Source organism: Mustela erminea, chromosome 6 (assembly GCF_009829155.1).
Source record: "Mustela erminea isolate mMusErm1 chromosome 6, mMusErm1.Pri, whole genome shotgun sequence".
In the NCBI taxonomy this organism is placed as follows: Eukaryota; Metazoa; Chordata; class Mammalia; order Carnivora; family Mustelidae; genus Mustela; species Mustela erminea.
This window is the reverse complement of record NC_045619.1, coordinates 10,767,527-10,783,731: the sequence shown is the minus strand read 5'-3', so window position 1 is coordinate 10,783,731 and position 16,205 is coordinate 10,767,527. Positions and strand designations below refer to the sequence as shown.

At 56.2% G+C, this 16,205-nt stretch overlaps 1 protein-coding gene across 2 annotated transcripts; it reads left to right on the top strand.

Annotated features, from left to right (window-relative positions):
• Positions 1–127: 127 nt before the first annotated feature.
• On the top strand, positions 128–7,442 carry MPST (mercaptopyruvate sulfurtransferase). Of its 2 annotated transcripts, none has more exons than XM_032346389.1 (3): positions 128–254; positions 3,452–4,088; positions 6,906–7,442. In XM_032346389.1, the coding sequence occupies exons 2-3, from the start codon at positions 3,494–3,496 to the stop codon at positions 7,202–7,204; spliced, it is 894 nt and encodes a 297-aa protein (XP_032202280.1). In that variant the 5' UTR covers positions 128–254; positions 3,452–3,493; the 3' UTR covers positions 7,205–7,442. The 2 variants fall into 2 exon arrangements, with proteins under 2 accessions (XP_032202280.1, XP_032202279.1); XM_032346388.1 differs by lacking the exon at positions 128–254 and adding an exon at positions 256–351.
• Positions 7,443–16,205: the final 8,763 nt, after the last annotated feature.

Here is a 16,205-nt window from a genome sequence, read left to right as displayed (position 1 = left end):
GCGTGCCGTCCCGCCGATCCCCGGCCTAGCGCCGCGCCGCCCCGCCGCGCCCGCCCCCTGCCGCCCCCCCCCACAGCGCGTCGCACCCCTCCGACCCCGGGGACCCTCCAGGGGGGCGCGGGGCCGACGCGGGGCGAGGCGCGGCGGCACGGGTGTCCCCCCCGGGTGGGCGAGTGGAAGGCGCGGGCAGCGGCGGCTCCAAGTGGCCACCGCGGTGGGCTGTGCCCGAGTCTCCTCCCTTTGGCCGGTCGCAGGTTGGTGGCGGGAGGAGGGGACGGCTTCGGGCCCGGGGAGGGGGCACCCTGCGCTGGGGCCATGACCGATCCCGGAAACCCAGAGCCCGAGACCCGGGTAACTGCTGCGGCATCGCGCTTGCCTTTCTTTAGGGGGAGGTCGATCACTGGGGTGCGCGGCGCGGGGCTTCCCCGCGCGGTCTGAGCGGAGTAGGGGGCTGTAGTCCAGGAGGGAAGGCGCGGCCCTGGGTTCGCCCTAAGCATGGCTGTCCGCAGGCCGCTCGGGGTGGCCTGCCCCGTGGCCTAGGCGTGAGCGGCAGGTGGGAAGCTGGGGTAGGGGGGTGGGGGTGGGGGTGGGGGGGTCGGGTCAGCTGGTGTCACCCGACAGAGCAAGAGGGAGGGGGGAGGACTAATAAAACCCCACAGAGAGGCCAGGGAGACAATGCCAAGTGACCCAGAGGCTCCAAGGGAAGTAACTGGCAAAGAACTTGCTGGAGTGAAACGAAACTAGCCTTGGTCAAGGCCTGCTGCTTCTAAGGTTTTCAGACTTCCCACGACAACCTTGCTGTTCAGGCCAGAAACTTATTTAAAGACCAGAAAGACGGGCCTAGTGAGTTACCCCAGGGGCTCACAGTGGGGTTGAGACCCCCACCCCCTCTCAGTTGTTAATTCTCAGATCTGAAGCCCACGTGGCCTGCTTGCTGCCTTTGTTTACCTGGCTCACCCCCAAAGACTCATAATTCAAAAAAAAAAAAAAAGCCTTTCTTTTTAATGAATCTATTTGATCGTAAGTTTGTATCATTACATTTTTTAACAATGGTTGTGTTTCATAACCACTTCACATCATTCCTGTAAAGGGAACAACTGTTTCCTCCAAGCTGGTGGGCCACCCCTGCTCCCTGCTGAGCGTTTTGCATACAGATGTGTGACATATGCCTGGAATGCTTTTCTCACCCCCCCCTCTTTAAAAATTCTTTTTACTCTGAAGTCATCATATCCTCACAGGAGATTGGCAAACGTGTACTTTGACAGGCATTTCCGTGGAGAATCTCTGAACTTCGTGTTTGGCCCTGCCCAGGCTTCCCCTAGTGTAGGTAGGTGTGTGTGCTCTTGAGATGGGCCTGGGGCTGTCCCGTGTGTCCTGGATTCCTTCACTCCCAGAGCATCTGCAGGGGGCCAGGCCTGGCCAGCACCCAAAGGCCCCGGTCTGTGCCCTTAAGTGACACACAGCCCGCTCTCCCAGACCCTCCTCTGCCTCCTTCAGGCCTATGGGACAACTGCCAATCAATAGGGGGAGGGGCTGCAGGATGACCTCAGACCTCTGAAGTCCCACCCAATCCTGAAACTAAGATTCTAGACATGGCTGCTGTTGTTCAAAGTCTACCAGTGAGAGTAAGTTCTCAGAAATAATCGGATTTTTATTAAGCCATTTTTAATGTATTTTTATTATCTTTTTTATTAAGCCATTTTTAATGATGATTAAAACCAGCCAGTGCAATGCCTTATGATGGCTCTCAACATTCATTGTTTAATCTCCACTGTAGGAGCTGAAGGTTGGGCATTCACAGATACTGGAATCACCCCTTAGCCAAAGCCCCCTTGGCGGCCTCCTTATCCTGAAAGTCTAGTGATAGTTTCCTGGGTCTCTGAAACCGTCCTCCAGGAAGACTTCCCATCCCTTCTGCTCCCGCCCTAGGCTTGAGGTTGTGGCCCCTCCGTGTTCACACTGAACTCCAGACTTTCCTCAATGATGCTGTCCTCTGAGCAGGCCTGTGGCCTGTCTTTACCTGCAGGGCCCGGCAAAATCAAGAGTTTCTCAGTGTCCAGCACAGGGCCTGGCCGTGTGGGTAGAGTGACTTCCCAAAAGCCAGAGAAGTGTGGGAGGGGCTGGGGCACAAGGTGGAAGTCCAGCCTCCGGAGCCCAGCTCTGGCTTCAGATCCCGAGGCTGCCCGTGACCAGCTGTGTGAGCAAGGGCAAGGCACTCCCATCTCTAGTCGCCTCCTGCGGAAAACAGGCATCCTCATAGACCCCCTCTAAAGGCTGCCGTGCTGAGCCTGGGGCGGGGCCCACAAAGCACCTGTTCTTTAGCAACACCCCCCCCCCCACCATGGCAGGACTGCTGGATATGGATCTTAAGGTGGTGCCCTGCTGAAAGGGGAAGTGGGGCCCGACCTGTCGCTCACACCCCACTCACCTGGTCACATACCCCAGCAGAGGGGGCACCTTTCTCAGACCTGCAGGAAGCCATCTAATGGACCAGGGGCCGTTGCACAGGGACTCAGCATGTTCAGAGCATCCTGACCCCGGAAGGCAGTGACTTGGCTTGTCATGGGCTTGTGTACTCTTATCTGCTGGCCCAGCAGGGGAGCGGCGGAGAGAGGGGGTGAGGCGGAGAGAGGGGGTGAGGCAGGACCACTGTTGTTAGCTGCTGCATGAACGTTCAGAGACAAAGTCCAGGCTCAAGGGGCCAAATCTGCCCTTGCAGGGCCCCCAGAGCCTGCACAGTGCTTGCCTGTGAGCTTGTGGAGTCCGGGGTCCCACTGCCTGGTGTGAGGTCTTTAGCCACCAACCTTGGCCAACTCAGTGCACTTATGTGACCCTCAGTGTCACCCTCTGTGAAACAGAATGTTGCCAGCCTTCTTGGGGCTAATTGTTCCACTAATTAATTGAGAGCCTACACTGTGTCCTGTGGTGTTCTGAGGTATTGTGAGATTAAATGAGGCTCAGGAGTCGGTAAATCCCGGCCACTATCCCCATGAGGCTGCTTGTATAAATGTTTGATGAATGAACGAGAGAATGAATCCCACCAGGGAACTTGGGTGGCAGGAGAAGCAGAGCTGCATCTTGGGGAGGGGCTGAAACTTGGCCCCTACCTGCCTGGAGTCTTGAGCCCAGGCAGGTAGGGGCTCCTCCCCACCTCACCTCCAGCCAGCAGCGGTGAAGGGCAGGCGGCACCCTGGAAGGGGTCAGGGTCATTCTGTTGCTCTGTGCTGTGTCTGTCCTCACAGGGGGAGGGGAGGAGAGGCCCCCGGAGCGAAGTCTACACCTGGGTTCACCTGGGCTCACCACCGTGGCTTTTCTGTGCTCCCTGGACTCTGCCCTCCCCGGGGCTCCACCGCCCCTGCGGGCTAGGGCCGGCCCCAGCGGTGCAGGCGGTTCCCAGCCATCGGTCTGGCTTCTTCCTCCATTCCTTCCTGACATTCTCCCTCTCTCCCAGGCCTGCAGCCCCCGTGTCGCCACCGCTGCCGCCACTGCCACCATGGCCCCACAGCAGCTGTTCCGTGCACTCGTGTCAGCGCAGTGGGTGGCCGAGGCACTGAGAGCCCCTCGCGCGGGGCAGCCCCTGCAGCTGCTCGACGCCTCCTGGTACCTGCCCAAGCTGGGTCGCGACGCACGACACGAGTTCGAGGAGCGCCACATCCCCGGCGCCGCCTTCTTTGACATCGACCAGTGCAGCGACCGCACGTCGCCCTACGACCACATGCTGCCCAGCGCCGCGCACTTCGCTGAGTACGCTGGCCGCCTGGGCGTGGGCGCCGCCACCCACGTTGTGGTCTACGACGCCAGCGACCAGGGCCTCTACGCGGCACCGCGCGTCTGGTGGATGTTCCGCGCCTTCGGCCACAGGGCCGTGTCGCTGCTGGATGGCGGCCTCCGCCACTGGCTGCGCCTGGGCCTCCCGCTGAGCTCGGGCAAAACTCGTCCGGAGCCCGCCGAGTTCCGCGCCACGCTCGACCCCGCCTTCATCAAGACGTACGAGGACATCAAGGAGAACCTCGAATCCCGACGCTTCCAGGTGGTGGACGCCCGCGCCGCGGGTCGGTTCAGGGGCACCGAGCCCGAGCCTCGAGACGGTAACAAACCTGCGCGAAGGGGCGGGTGGTCAGCTGGGGCGCGGGTCCAGGTGCGCCCAGGGCTCTGCCTCTTCCTTGCCTTTAAAGGACATCGCATGGGGTGGAGGCCTGAGATTTGGGTTCTAGTTGCCTCCCTCCGTAAGCTTCAGTGGCTTTATTCCTGAAGAGTGCACAGTAGTACTTGCCCCATCCCCACCCTCACCCGTGTTGCGGGCAGGGACTACCCCAAACTCACCGGGAACCCAGGGCTCCCTGGATAAGAGGGAGAAACCAAACAGCCCTACCCCGATTCTGTGGAAGTAGGGGCGTCTCTGTGGAATCGGAGGGGTGGCAGGCAGGCCTAGTTTCGGAAAAGCCCAAAGGGATGGGGTTTGATTGGGTGTATGCCATCCTGCTGGAGACGAAGGCAGACAGGAAGGGGAGGAGTCTGGGGGCGGGAGAGTGAGTGGAACGTCCCTGGGAGGGACCAAGGCTTGCAGAGGGCAGAATGGAGGGGGCACTAAAGAGAGAGGGAGGGATTGCTGCCCCAGGCTGGAGAGAAACTGAATAGAGGTGGTTGCTGGCCTGAGTGGGGGCCGAGCCTATGAGCTGGTTCCCCAGGAAAGGAGACTGCAGGAAAGCCCTGTATCAGGGGGACGGGGGACAGGGGTCCCCACAAACGAGTGGGTCAATGGCCACGTTGGTGTGAACTTTTCAGTGATTCAGAGAGGTGGGTGCTCTCACTGGACAGAGAGGAAGCGGGGTCTCAGGATGGCTACCTCGTTCTAGGTCAGGAGGCAGCCCGGGCCGGGGGGATTTGAGGCAGTTCATTTAACTGCCGTGAGCAACCAGTAATCACCGAATCTTTCCTCTGCCTGTGTTCTTTGGGGAGGATGCAAAGAACTTGCCACTTCCCCTGGGGGGCTGCCCCTGAATTGCCTCCCCCTTGCCCCTGAGTCAGGCCTGGGGGACCATGAGGGTCAAATGTCAAATGAGAACAAATGATGAAATGCTCAGCTCCCGGTCTCACACATAAAAGTCACTAAGAGATGGGAGGTGACAGAGTGACTGTGTGCTTCTATGGTTATAACTCTTCCCAGAACTGCTTGACGCTACCTCAGTCCTGCTTGGTCATCTGCAAAGTGGGCCCATCAGTAAAGTGGGAGGTGATGGGACGCCCCTAGCAGGCTCGTCGTGGAGCTGGCCTCAGCCAGGGCATGCAAAGGCCGGATCTAGCTCGGTGGCAGACATCCCCTCATGGTCATTGTTCCCGCTGCACGGGCTGAGAGCTGGACAAGCATGCCCCTCAGTGAGGGGCCCCGTCGGTCGGGTAGTGTAGCGGGAAGCATGCTTTGCTTGGTGGGGATTCAAGGCACAGGGACAGCCCGGCACTGACGGTGACCAACCGGACGGCAGAGCTTGCTCTTCTTGCTTCCTCCGCATTGGTCTCTATGTGAGTTTCCCATGGAGCCACTTCCGCACCTTCGCGCCTTCGTGGGGAGGCACGATGCACTCCCCCCTCCCCGTGGACTGGAGTGCTGCCTGTATGCTAAGTCCTGCCGAGCTACCCACACCGGTCCGCAGCTCCCTGGAGGAGTGTCTCCCCACTGCAGAGGGAAACCGGGACAGAAGCCACCAGTCTAGAGCCCCACCCCAGCGGCATTCCGCCTTGATTTTTGAATCATGGGCTGTGAGGGTTGATTCTGTTGCAAATCTCAGTTCTTGGCGTGAAAATGGGGATATTAATGACACCTGCCTCATGGGGGATGGTAAAAGCAAAGTGATTAGGTTTAAGGGGGGGTGACCCTCTTAGTGAACGCCTCTCTAGCCTTTCCCAGATTCTACATGCTATGATCGAAGTGATCTTTTGAAAATGGAAGTCTGGTTTCTGCTTGTAGTCATGGTCAAAGCTCTATGTCTTAATCAAGGCGGTTCCTCTTGGGCCTTCAGCCCCTCTTGTGTCTGTGCTTTTGCCCAGTGACCTTGAACCCCTCTAAACACCATGTGATTTCCTGCCTCCTCCGATTCCCTCCCCCTTTCCCTAGTCTGGGGTGCTCTCAGACCCACTGCCCAGACCTGTCCATGTGACAGACCCCCACTCACTCACAGCACCTTCTCAGAGAAGCTTCCCTGCTTCCCTGCCCCCATGGCCTGGCGTTAGCAGCACCTGCTCTGGGGCCTCTCTGACCTGGGCAGCTGAGTCTGTGTGCCTCAGTCTCCTCATCTGTGTAAAGGGTTGGGGGCAGGGGGTGGAGTGGTCATTTCTGTCCCGTAGTTTAGGGGAGTATTAAAGGAGAAGATACAGTGGAGGGGCTCTGAATAGTGCGTGGCACAAAGTAAGTATTCAGTCATGTCAAGGATTATTGTTTCTGTTAATGTCTTTTATAATGTGTCCCATGACATCCTTGGGCCTTTGTAACACCGCTCATCCTTGTAATGGCTCAGCGATGCCTGTCCACCCGGCCTGATCGGTTCCTTTACTGTAAAGACAAGGAGTCCTAGCCAGGCGGAGGACTTGTTTATCTTTGTTCCCCTCCACCATCATGCCCCCAGAACATGGGTGATCAGGAATCCAGGGGAAGAGTGAGACTCTGCTGGGGTCCGAGTCGTAGATCCCCATTCCATCCAGGCCTGGCACAGTACCAAGCCTCAGCATGCCCATCTGTAAACTGGGGATATCTGTAAGTGGTATCTGGGTTTTCTGGGGGTGAGGACTGTGTGGGGCAGTGCATGTAGAGAGGGTTCAGTGCTGTGGCTGCCTGGGAGGCTCTCATACTGCAGTGGCCGTTTCTCATATGCCCTTGTCCTTGTCCCCACCTTCCTGCCATCCCGCTGCAGGCATCGAACCTGGCCACATCCCCGGCACAGTGAACATCCCCTTCACGGACTTCCTGACCAAGGAGGGCCTGGAGAAGAGCCCCGAGGAGATCCACCGAATGTTCCAGGACAAGAAGGTGGACTTGTCCCAGCCACTGGTGGCCACGTGTGGCTCCGGCGTCACAGCCTGCCATGTGGCTCTGGGGGCCTACCTCTGCGGCAAACCCGACGTGGCCATCTACGACGGCTCCTGGGTGGAGTGGTACATGCGCGCCCAGCCGGAGGAAGTCATCTCCGAGGGCCGGGGGAAGACCCACTGAGACTAGGAAGGACACAGGGAGCTCTGCCCAGCCTCCTTGTTGACTCTGCTCTGACCAAGTGTGCGTTTCTTCCTGCGAGGCCAGGAGATCCGTTGACTTGTGGGCTCCCGGTGGAGGCAGGAGAGAAGGTGGTGGTGGGCACTGGGGGAGGCGGCTGCCCCACACGCCACGTGGGGGCCATCCCTTGTTTCACTGTTGAGGAAATAAAATAGCCAAGGGCTAAATCTTTCTAACTGGGGGTCTGCCTGGTGTTCCTGATGAGTCAACGCAAAGGGAGCTCCGTGGAGCCTGAGGGGTTTGGGGATCCTGTCCCTGCCTTCCGAGCAGGACAGGAGCCCCAGGACCCTTCCATTCCTGTGACCAGAGTGCACCCAGCAAACTGTCTTCCACCACGTAATGCTGGGGGTCTCACTGCTGGCTTCCAGGCCATTTAAGATGAATCTTGCTGTGATATGTCTAGAGTGCCACCCAAAGGCCCACCCAGGTCCACAATGCTTCCAATGTCAAGACAGAGAGAGGTCTGGCAGGAGGCTGTACCAGAGATAGATACCGGCAGGAGGCTGTACCGCATGGAGGAGGCCTGTCCTAGACCCACTGGGATGTTCAAGAGAGGGGTTAAGTTCATCCAGGTTGGAGTTCAGCCACCTGGGATCCCACACTTGGAGGCTATCCTCTGCAGCAACGGGGCAGGGGGGTGGGGGGGTGCCAGGGGGTTTGATCCTTTCTGCTCAAAGGAACACCTCTGCCCCCAGGCTTGCCTCCTGTAGAGGTTCTGTGCTCCTCCTTGTATTTGTCTTTTGTGCAGAGATGGACATGGTGTCTGAGAAAGCCCTAGGTGGCCCCTGTCTGAAGTTGGGTCACATCTCCCCATCTCTAAGCCCCCAAGCACCCCTCAGTAGCAAAGAGGCAACATCGGTTGGTACTGGGGAGAACCCCAGAAGAACAAAACCAGAGAAGACAGTGACTTACCCAAGGGCACATGATGAGTTTACCACAGAGCTGGACCAGACCCAGGTTTCCTGACTCTGAATTTACTCTTCTTTGTACCCGCAATCCCCATCCCACGCCCTCTGACGCTGAGTCACCTCCCAAGTCCACGGCCATGAAGGAGTCAATGGGACAATACCCTGGTTTTCTGAGTGAGAGCTCTAAAGTTGGTCCCAACCTCTCCGAGTCCATTTCCTCACCTGTAAAATGGGAAGGACGCATACTTCAGAAGAAGGGATTTCAGATGAAGATTTAACCAAGAGCTCATGGCAGAGTCCCATTTTTTTTTTTTAAGATTTTATTTATTTTAGAGACAGAGCGTGCACGAGTTGGGGGGAGGGAGAAGGGCAAGCAGACTCTGTGCTGAGCACAGAGCCCGACATGGGGATCGATCTCTGGACCCTGAGATCATGACCTGAGCTAAGATCAAGGGGCCCGATGCTTGACCAACTGAGCCACCCAGGCGCCCCGGCAGAGTCCCATTTTTTGAGCTCAGGGTTTCTCCACTCCAGTGCGGCTGACTTTTGAGGGGGGGAGCATTCTCTGTTGCCGGGACCGTCCTGCACCTTGTGGGGTGTTGAGCAGCGTTTCTGGCCTCTACTCATTAGACTCCAGGACCACCAGCCAGTTGTGACAACCAAAAGTGTCCCCAGGCACAACCAAATATCCTGGGGGGAGGGGTGACAACAAGCACTCTGTTGAGAACCCCTGCTCTAGGGGCAAATAACACTTGAGCCCAGCAGTCAGGACAGTGTGGCCAGGTAATCCCAGCGTGGAGGGAACCTTTTCTCCCCATCACGAACCCATTCCCCCTGGAGGTTACATTTAGCAGCCCAGAAGCCTCCCTCCTTTGATGCTCAGATAAGCCTCATTTTTCTCTCTTGGGAAGGGAAATATCTCTGCCTCTCCAGGGAGAGGGGTTTGTGCGCAAATGCGGATGAGTTCTGATCTGGCTCCTGTCTCAGCTACCCCATTCAGGGCTGCCCGACCTCGGACACCGCTGAGCCTCTCTGAACCTCTGTTTCCTCATCTTTCAAATGGGAGGAATCTCACTTGCCTTGAGCACTATGGGGGTTACATGAGAGAATCCCCTGAAACTGTTGAGCTTGCTGCCGGGCACAGTGACTTCGAGTGCTCCTGTTTTTTTTAAAAGTACTATTACTTGGGACACCTGGGTGGCTCAGTCAGTTAAGCCGCTGCCTTCGACTCCGGTCATAATTCCAGCGTCCTGGGATCGAGCCCCACCTTGGGCTCCTTGATCGGCCGGGAGCCTGCTTCTTCCTCTGCCTCTGCCTGCCTCTCTGCCTGCCTGTGTGCTCTCGCTCTCTCTCTCTCTCTCTCTCTGACAAATAAATCAAAACTCTTAAAAAAAAAAAAAAAGGACTGTTACTTAATTCAGCATGTTGAATGTCTCTTGTACTTGCGGCATTGGGGGAGGGGGGCAACAAATAACCAGAACTGTGTTCCTGCCCTCAAAAAGCTTCCCAGGCAGAGAGTGAAACTGGTCAGTGCTATCACTTCCACAGAGAGGGGAGGACCTCGAAGTGGCAACAGACTCATTCTACAAGTGAGAAAAACAAGCTCAGAGAGGTTGGGTGATTTGCCTGAGGGCACACAGCTAGTTTGAGAGAGGGGCCTAACTGGAATTAGAAAGCCCCTCCAGGGGTTCTTGCATTTGGTGGGTTTTCCAGATTTGGAGGATCAAGGAGAGAATGGAGGGTTGCTCGGGGTTTGGAAGCACAAGTGACAAGCTTAGGGAAGATGTCCAAGCGTTTCCCAGCTCCACAAGGAGGAGACACTCTGAGCTACGAGATTTGAGCTAGGGTTTTGGCTAGGTTCTCTTCCCCCATCCTCGTCCTCCTCCCAGCCAGGAACCCAGGCAGATCCAAGCTGAGGCTTTTCCTCCCGGGAAGGTCCCAGATGGGTCTGGACAGGTTTGGAGAATGGCCCAGGGGTGGGAGAAAGGAAATTGAGCCCTGCCTTTCTAGGATTCCCAGAGCTGCTGTTTAATTTTGAGGCGTTGACTGGGTTCTGCCCTGCCTCTTGCAAGTCTCAACTCCCAGAATGATTAACAGCGGGGAGGGGGTGCCCGGCCGCTGCCAGCGCTGGACTACCCACCCTGTGTATTCCAGGCAGGAATTCGCCACACTGGACAAGGGTGATGAAATTTTTGTCCACCTGGCAAATATTTGCTGAGCACCCCTCTGTCAGGGACAGCTGGACAATTCCCAACCTTGCCGAACCAGCTGCGCGGGAATGTGTGCTCACTCCCTGGATCGTTGCCACGAGGGTTCGTGGCCCAAAGCCCACGCCCTACACACAGTGGACTGAATAATGAATCAATGTACTGATTTGCTCCTGGAGCTTGGAATCTGTTCTGCACGAGGCCCCAGAAGGTCTGATTTCCAGATCCTTCTGGGAGGGACCTCGGTCATCTAGTCTGAGAAATGGGAGCAAATTCTGGGGGGTGACGTCAGGTAAGGTCAAGTTTGGAACAGTACAAGGTGTCACTCCTGCTGGAATAACCCAGCTAGCTATATGAGGACAATGGAGTTTTATTTCTGAATTTATGGGGGAATGAGTCATTCAGGAAGAGATGGAATTTTTAGGTTACTGAAGCTTTCTAATTTTAAGCACTGGAAGTTTCAACATATTTACCTGTTGGGGGGGAGGGTGGGTGGGTGGAACGCGGTATAGACACGTTCCCTGGTGACTGTCACATTCTTCAGAGTCTCTGCCTGCTTCTAGGTGGGCCCACGCCCTCTGGATAATGAACAAGTTCTTCTAGTGGCTTAATCTACTGTTGAACCCGTCACTCCCATACGTGGGCCGCCAGCAGCTTGCAGGACCCAGATCCCCACTGAATTCAGATCCCTACTGGAGCCCTAACCCTACCTGTCCATGTCCCCTGTCTCAGTGTACACAGCCACCACCAGGGGGTCACCTGTGTCCAGACCCAGCAGTGAGTCTCCAGATTCTGCCTCTCTTGGACTGTGGAGCTCTACCCTTCTTCCCACGGCCTTGGACCTCTGGCCACCTCACAGCCAGGATACGAAGATGCAGCCTGTCCCATCCACGAACTCCAGCACCCACTTGCAAGACAGGCCTTGGACCAGGATCTGGGAGCGTAGAGACTAAAGTCAGACCCTGAGACGGGGAACTGAGCCAGTAGGGAGGGGAGGAGAGGCAGACAGACCACGACAGGTATAATGAGGAGCATCTAAGAGGCAGAACACAGAACAGGAGAGAGGGGAGTAGGTGGTTCTGGCTCCAAGAGGCATTGGGCCAGCAGCCCCTTTAGGGACTCCCTGGACCACGACTCCAGACCTCGTGTAGAGAAGTGAGAGTGATCAGGATTCAAGCCCAGACCTCCTGCTTCCTGGCTGTGAGTTTGGCGAGTACCCCAGATGCTGATCTGTGATGTGGGGCTAACCCAGTACCCACTGTATAGATCAGATTCCTACAAAACACTGGGAACAAAGCCCAGGACAGAAAGCACTACGTACATGCATCATTACTACTTTTTTTTTTTTTAAAGACTTTATTTATTTGAGAGAGAGGGAGAGAGGGAGGGCAGATGAGAGGGGCAGAGGGCAAGGGAAAAGTAGACTCCCTGCTGAGCAGGGAGCCCAATGCGGGGCTCAATCCCAGGACTCTGGGATCCTGACCTGAGCCGAAGGCAGACGCTTAACCGCCACTTACTGTTACTAACATTCTGTCCTACCCCTCACTTCTGCCTCCCTGTGATGCCCTGAACATACGTGAGGGGACCTGCCTTATTCATGGTTCGCTTCCTGCCCCCAGCACAGTGACCGACATGGACAGGGCTTAGTAAATGTTTGACCTATACACATAAATACCCTGGTAGGGCTAGGAGAGACCTTAATAATCCCTCCTGTTTCTCCAGAACCTTCCCCCACGTCCTCCAGGGAGGATGCTAAGTATTTTTGTGTTCCTTTAATCCAACAACCCTGAAAATAGTGTTCTTCTCCATTTTACAGGTAAGGAAGGTGGGGGCTTAGAGAGGTCACAGGAAGGTGAGGACTAGGATTGCAGTCCTGGAGGGCGTGAGGACCAGGACCTTGTCATTAGTCGGAGGCAGGAGCCCAACTGCAGAATATGGGGCCCAGAATGAGGCAGGAGGGGCTTGTGGAACCTTCCAGGCCAGCCAGGTAGCTTCCAGGGGCTGGTGCTTGGGGAGTTATGACCCCAGCGAGGCTGGCTGTGTCCAGGCTTCCTTCTTGCCTTCTTCCGCTGCCAGCCTCCACCCCCTCCCACAGCCTCTTCCCATTTTCAAAAGGCTTGAAAATCAGTGGCAAGCCCATGAGAGAAAGCAAGTCAAATAAGAATAAAGGGGCCTGAGTGGGAGCCCAAGGGCTTCAGGGTGTGGATTCCGTGCTTGTGTAATCCCCCCAGAGCAAACATTGAAAAGGGGAAGACTCACTCAAGGAAGGGGCTGTTTCTGGTGCTGCCCAGTTGACTTTTCCAAATTTGAAAGCAAGAAAGCAGGGAGATAATGACTTTTGTCTACCTGGGTTTACTTCTTTCCCTAGAGTTCCAGGAAGCACCCCTTCTCTCGTCCCCCAAGGGGTTGGGGGACAAAGTGTCAGGTAAATGCTCCCTCCCACCTGTGCAGAGCTGGTCAGGGTAGGAATTCAGTAGCAGACCCGTGCTTGGTCTTTTGACAAGCGGAGGTGACAAAGGCCCTGCCCGTGGCTGCACAGGATTCTGGGAGAGGCAAGGAGCCTGATGTGATGGGTGGCAACAGACAGCAGCAGCTGGAGACAGCAGTGGGCCCACCAAGAGCTCCCAGCCATCAAGACCTGCTCTGGGCACCTCCGGGAGCGGAGCCGGAGACTTGCCCTGGGGAAGTAGAGGGCCTCCAGCTTGCCGACCCTCACACTTCCCACTGGTTCCTCACTCCCTTGGCCCCAAGCCCTTTCTCGCCGCCTGGTTGCCCTTTATGGGCCCTATACTCATGTTCAGCTCTGCCATCTTGACTTGGCCCTTGGCCCGACTCACTGTGGTGTCCACTCTGGCATCTCCCATCGGAAAACAGAAGGCCACTAAGAAATGTAGAAGAAATGATGGACTAAGGGCAGGGGGGATCACAATTTGGCCATCGTTTAAGTATGGCAAGAATCATCAATGACTATTCAAATAAGGGATGAGATAAAAGTGTTTGCTGGAAAGCAGGATATTAATAGTCTCCATGTGTCTCCCCACAAGACACCGATGGGTTCACAGGGCAAGACAGAGACGGTACAGATCAGTGACTTGACTGCTACCTCCTTCCTGAGTGACCAGTTGACCTTACCAGCGACGGGATAAAGAGACATGAGTCCCTCTTCACCAGGGGCCGTGAGGACACAGCTCCACTTCCCAGGGTTCCTGCCCCAAATGCACACAGTGTGTGTAACCATGAAGTATCAGACAAGCTCAAACGGAGGGCATTCTCCAAGATAAACAGTCTATTCCCCTCAAACACAGGAGACAAAGACAGACCGAGGAACTGTTCCACACCAGAAGAGTAAAGAGACGTGACCATGGAATGCGACGCTTTCTGGACTGATCCTAAAGGACTTTTGCCCTCTTTTGCTGTAAAGGACATTAGAAGGACAAGGGGAGCTTTGAAGAAATCTGTGGGTTAGTTCACGGCATCGTACTGATGCTCCTTTCCTGATGTTGGTAATCTCACCGTGATTGTATAAAAGACGGTCCTGATGTGTGGCTCACACGGAAGGGTTCAAGTGCGAAAGCACATTAACTCTAGGATTTGCTCTCCGAAAACGGAAGAGCCAGTGTAGTAAAATGTGAGCATTTGGTGAATCTGAGCGGAGGCTCCACCAGAATTTTTGGTATTATTTTTGCAACTTTTCTCTAAGTCTGAAATTGCTTCAAAATGAAATGCTATTTTTTAAGCGCAGGCTTTTCTGATCCAGTTTCAGCCAGAGCTGCTAACTGCACCCACATTCTAAAACGAGGTGCTAGACCATCTAAAGCAGTTTTTCCAACCCAGGTGGTTAAGAACTGGTTTTAGAAACCCCAGGAGACGCCCCCCTCCTGCCTAGAGCGGGAGAGATGCCAGCAGGAGGAACTGGAAGGTAAAGGGGGGACTCTCTTTCCAGGGAACTGTTGGGGTGCTCTGCTTCTCCCCCTCATGGGGGGAAGTGCACAGTGGGAGGGAGCTCCCTTCTGAAAGACGGAGGGAGTGGGGTTTCAGGGAGCCCATCTGCAGAGCTTGGCCTGTGTGTCCTGGATTCCGGGGGTGCTCAGAGGCGGGCTGGGACCTAAGCCTGGGAAAGCTTGCAGCAGGGATGCCGACGTGGCTGCCCATTCCAGTGGTGGAATCAGAGGTGTGGGTTGAACACTGTCCAAGCCTTGGTGGAGCCTTGGCTTTTGGAGAACCAGCCGAGGACCTGGGTGAAGAGTGGTGACTTGGAGCTGTCCGTAAGGGACATTGTGCACACCAGCTATGGGCTAGGGCAGTAGGAGAGTGGGCAATGGGACCTAAAGGAGGTGGTCCTTGAGTAGGGTGTCCCAGGCAACCAATCAGAGAAGACCTTGCCCAGGAAGGAAAGTACAGTGTGAGGCTGGTGGGGGCGGGGGGGGGGGGGGGGGGATAACTCCAAAGAGCCCTCAAAACAACCCTCCAGGAAAAAAAGCTAGCCAGCTTGAATCTTAGCTCTGGCCACAGCAAAAGCGCACTAGAGGGCCTGGGTGCCAGGCAAGGAAAATCTTCCCTTTCTGTTCCCATCTCCATTCCACACCAGTCATGGAGGTGCCAAGGAGAGGAGGATAGAGGGAGCAGGAGAATCTGGGAGGTCCCCAGGGGTCCCCAATGTAAAATGGCAATTACCACCGCATCTCCCTGTTGGGTTGGGATTAAAAGAGATAATCCATGAAAGTGCTTGGCGTGGACCAGGGCCCATGGAAGTGCTCATAAATGTCCCTGCGGCAGCAGGAGCAAGGAGCCCAGGGGCCCAGGGGCTGCACAATAGATGCCTGGTTCTGTGTGATGCCTGATTCAAGCTGTGGCAGGACATCAGCCGGAGCCAGAGAGGCCTTTGCTGGGCAGAATAAGGTCCCTGCAGGAGGCAGATAAGACTGAGCGCATGGTCAGGGCCTCTGTCCCCTGGAGCTGAGCTGAAAAGAGAACCAGTGCCAGCTGACTGGACTGCGTGGGCTTGGCGGGCGGGGGTGAGGGGGGCTTTCCAAAGACCCGAGCGCGCTGGCGCGCCCCCTGGCGGCGAGGCCGAACCTCCCGCCCCTCCCAAGGGCTCGGGGACCCCCCTGGCTGAAGAGGGCAGCGCGGGGGCTCAGCACCCGGCAGAGTCACCGCCAGCCCCAGCGGCACTTTCGTGCCAACTGGAGAAAGGTGCCCCTTCCTCCAGACATTCCGCTGTCCCTTCGCGGTGCGAATGGCGCCCCCTGGAGCCCGCAGAAATTATGGGCTCTTCCAGGGGAAGGTCTGCGCCTCCTTCATTTCTGAAACTCTAAAGCGCAGCGCTCAGGGCAGGCTTGGTGAAGGTCGACAATCTGAGGAAGTTCTAGGTTAAAGCATCGGGACGTATTTGTTCTTTTATAAATATCCAAGTCCGCGGGTCAGTTATGCAACGCTCCGAGCCCCGCCTGTAAAATGGGCACAAAAATACTGACTTCGGCTGGAAGGAGAGCCTATCTGAATGTTTCTGGGCGCTCGGGACTCACTCTTACTGACTGAATATGCCCGTTTCTCGCCTCAGGTGACCCGCAAAGGCGACTCAGAACCAACAACCCCCACTCTGGGCTAGGAGGCAGAGCTGAGGGCCAAGGCAGTGACAGGATTGGATTGGGTGTAAACACAACAACAGAGTCGAAGCTACTCAGAATGTTCGGATATCGGAACGTGGGAAGAGGAGGACTGAACCCCAAATCCCAGCAGGGCCGAGTGACAGCTTAGTCACGGAGCTGACAACAGATGTGAAACTGCTCAGACATGGGAGGCGCTGCTAACGCGAGAAGATTCGAAACA

Bases quoted from the DNA above. Each gene is read 5' to 3' on its own strand.
- MPST (XM_032346388.1), top strand. From the start codon at position 316: ATGACCGATCCCGGAAACCCAGAGCCCGAGACCCGG. The intron at 352-3,451 runs GTAACTGCTGCG...CCTCTCTCCCAG, and splicing joins ACCCAGAGCCCGAGACCCGG to GCCTGCAGCCCCCGTGTCGC. The intron at 4,089-6,905 runs GTAACAAACCTG...ATCCCGCTGCAG, and splicing joins CGAGCCCGAGCCTCGAGACG to GCATCGAACCTGGCCACATC.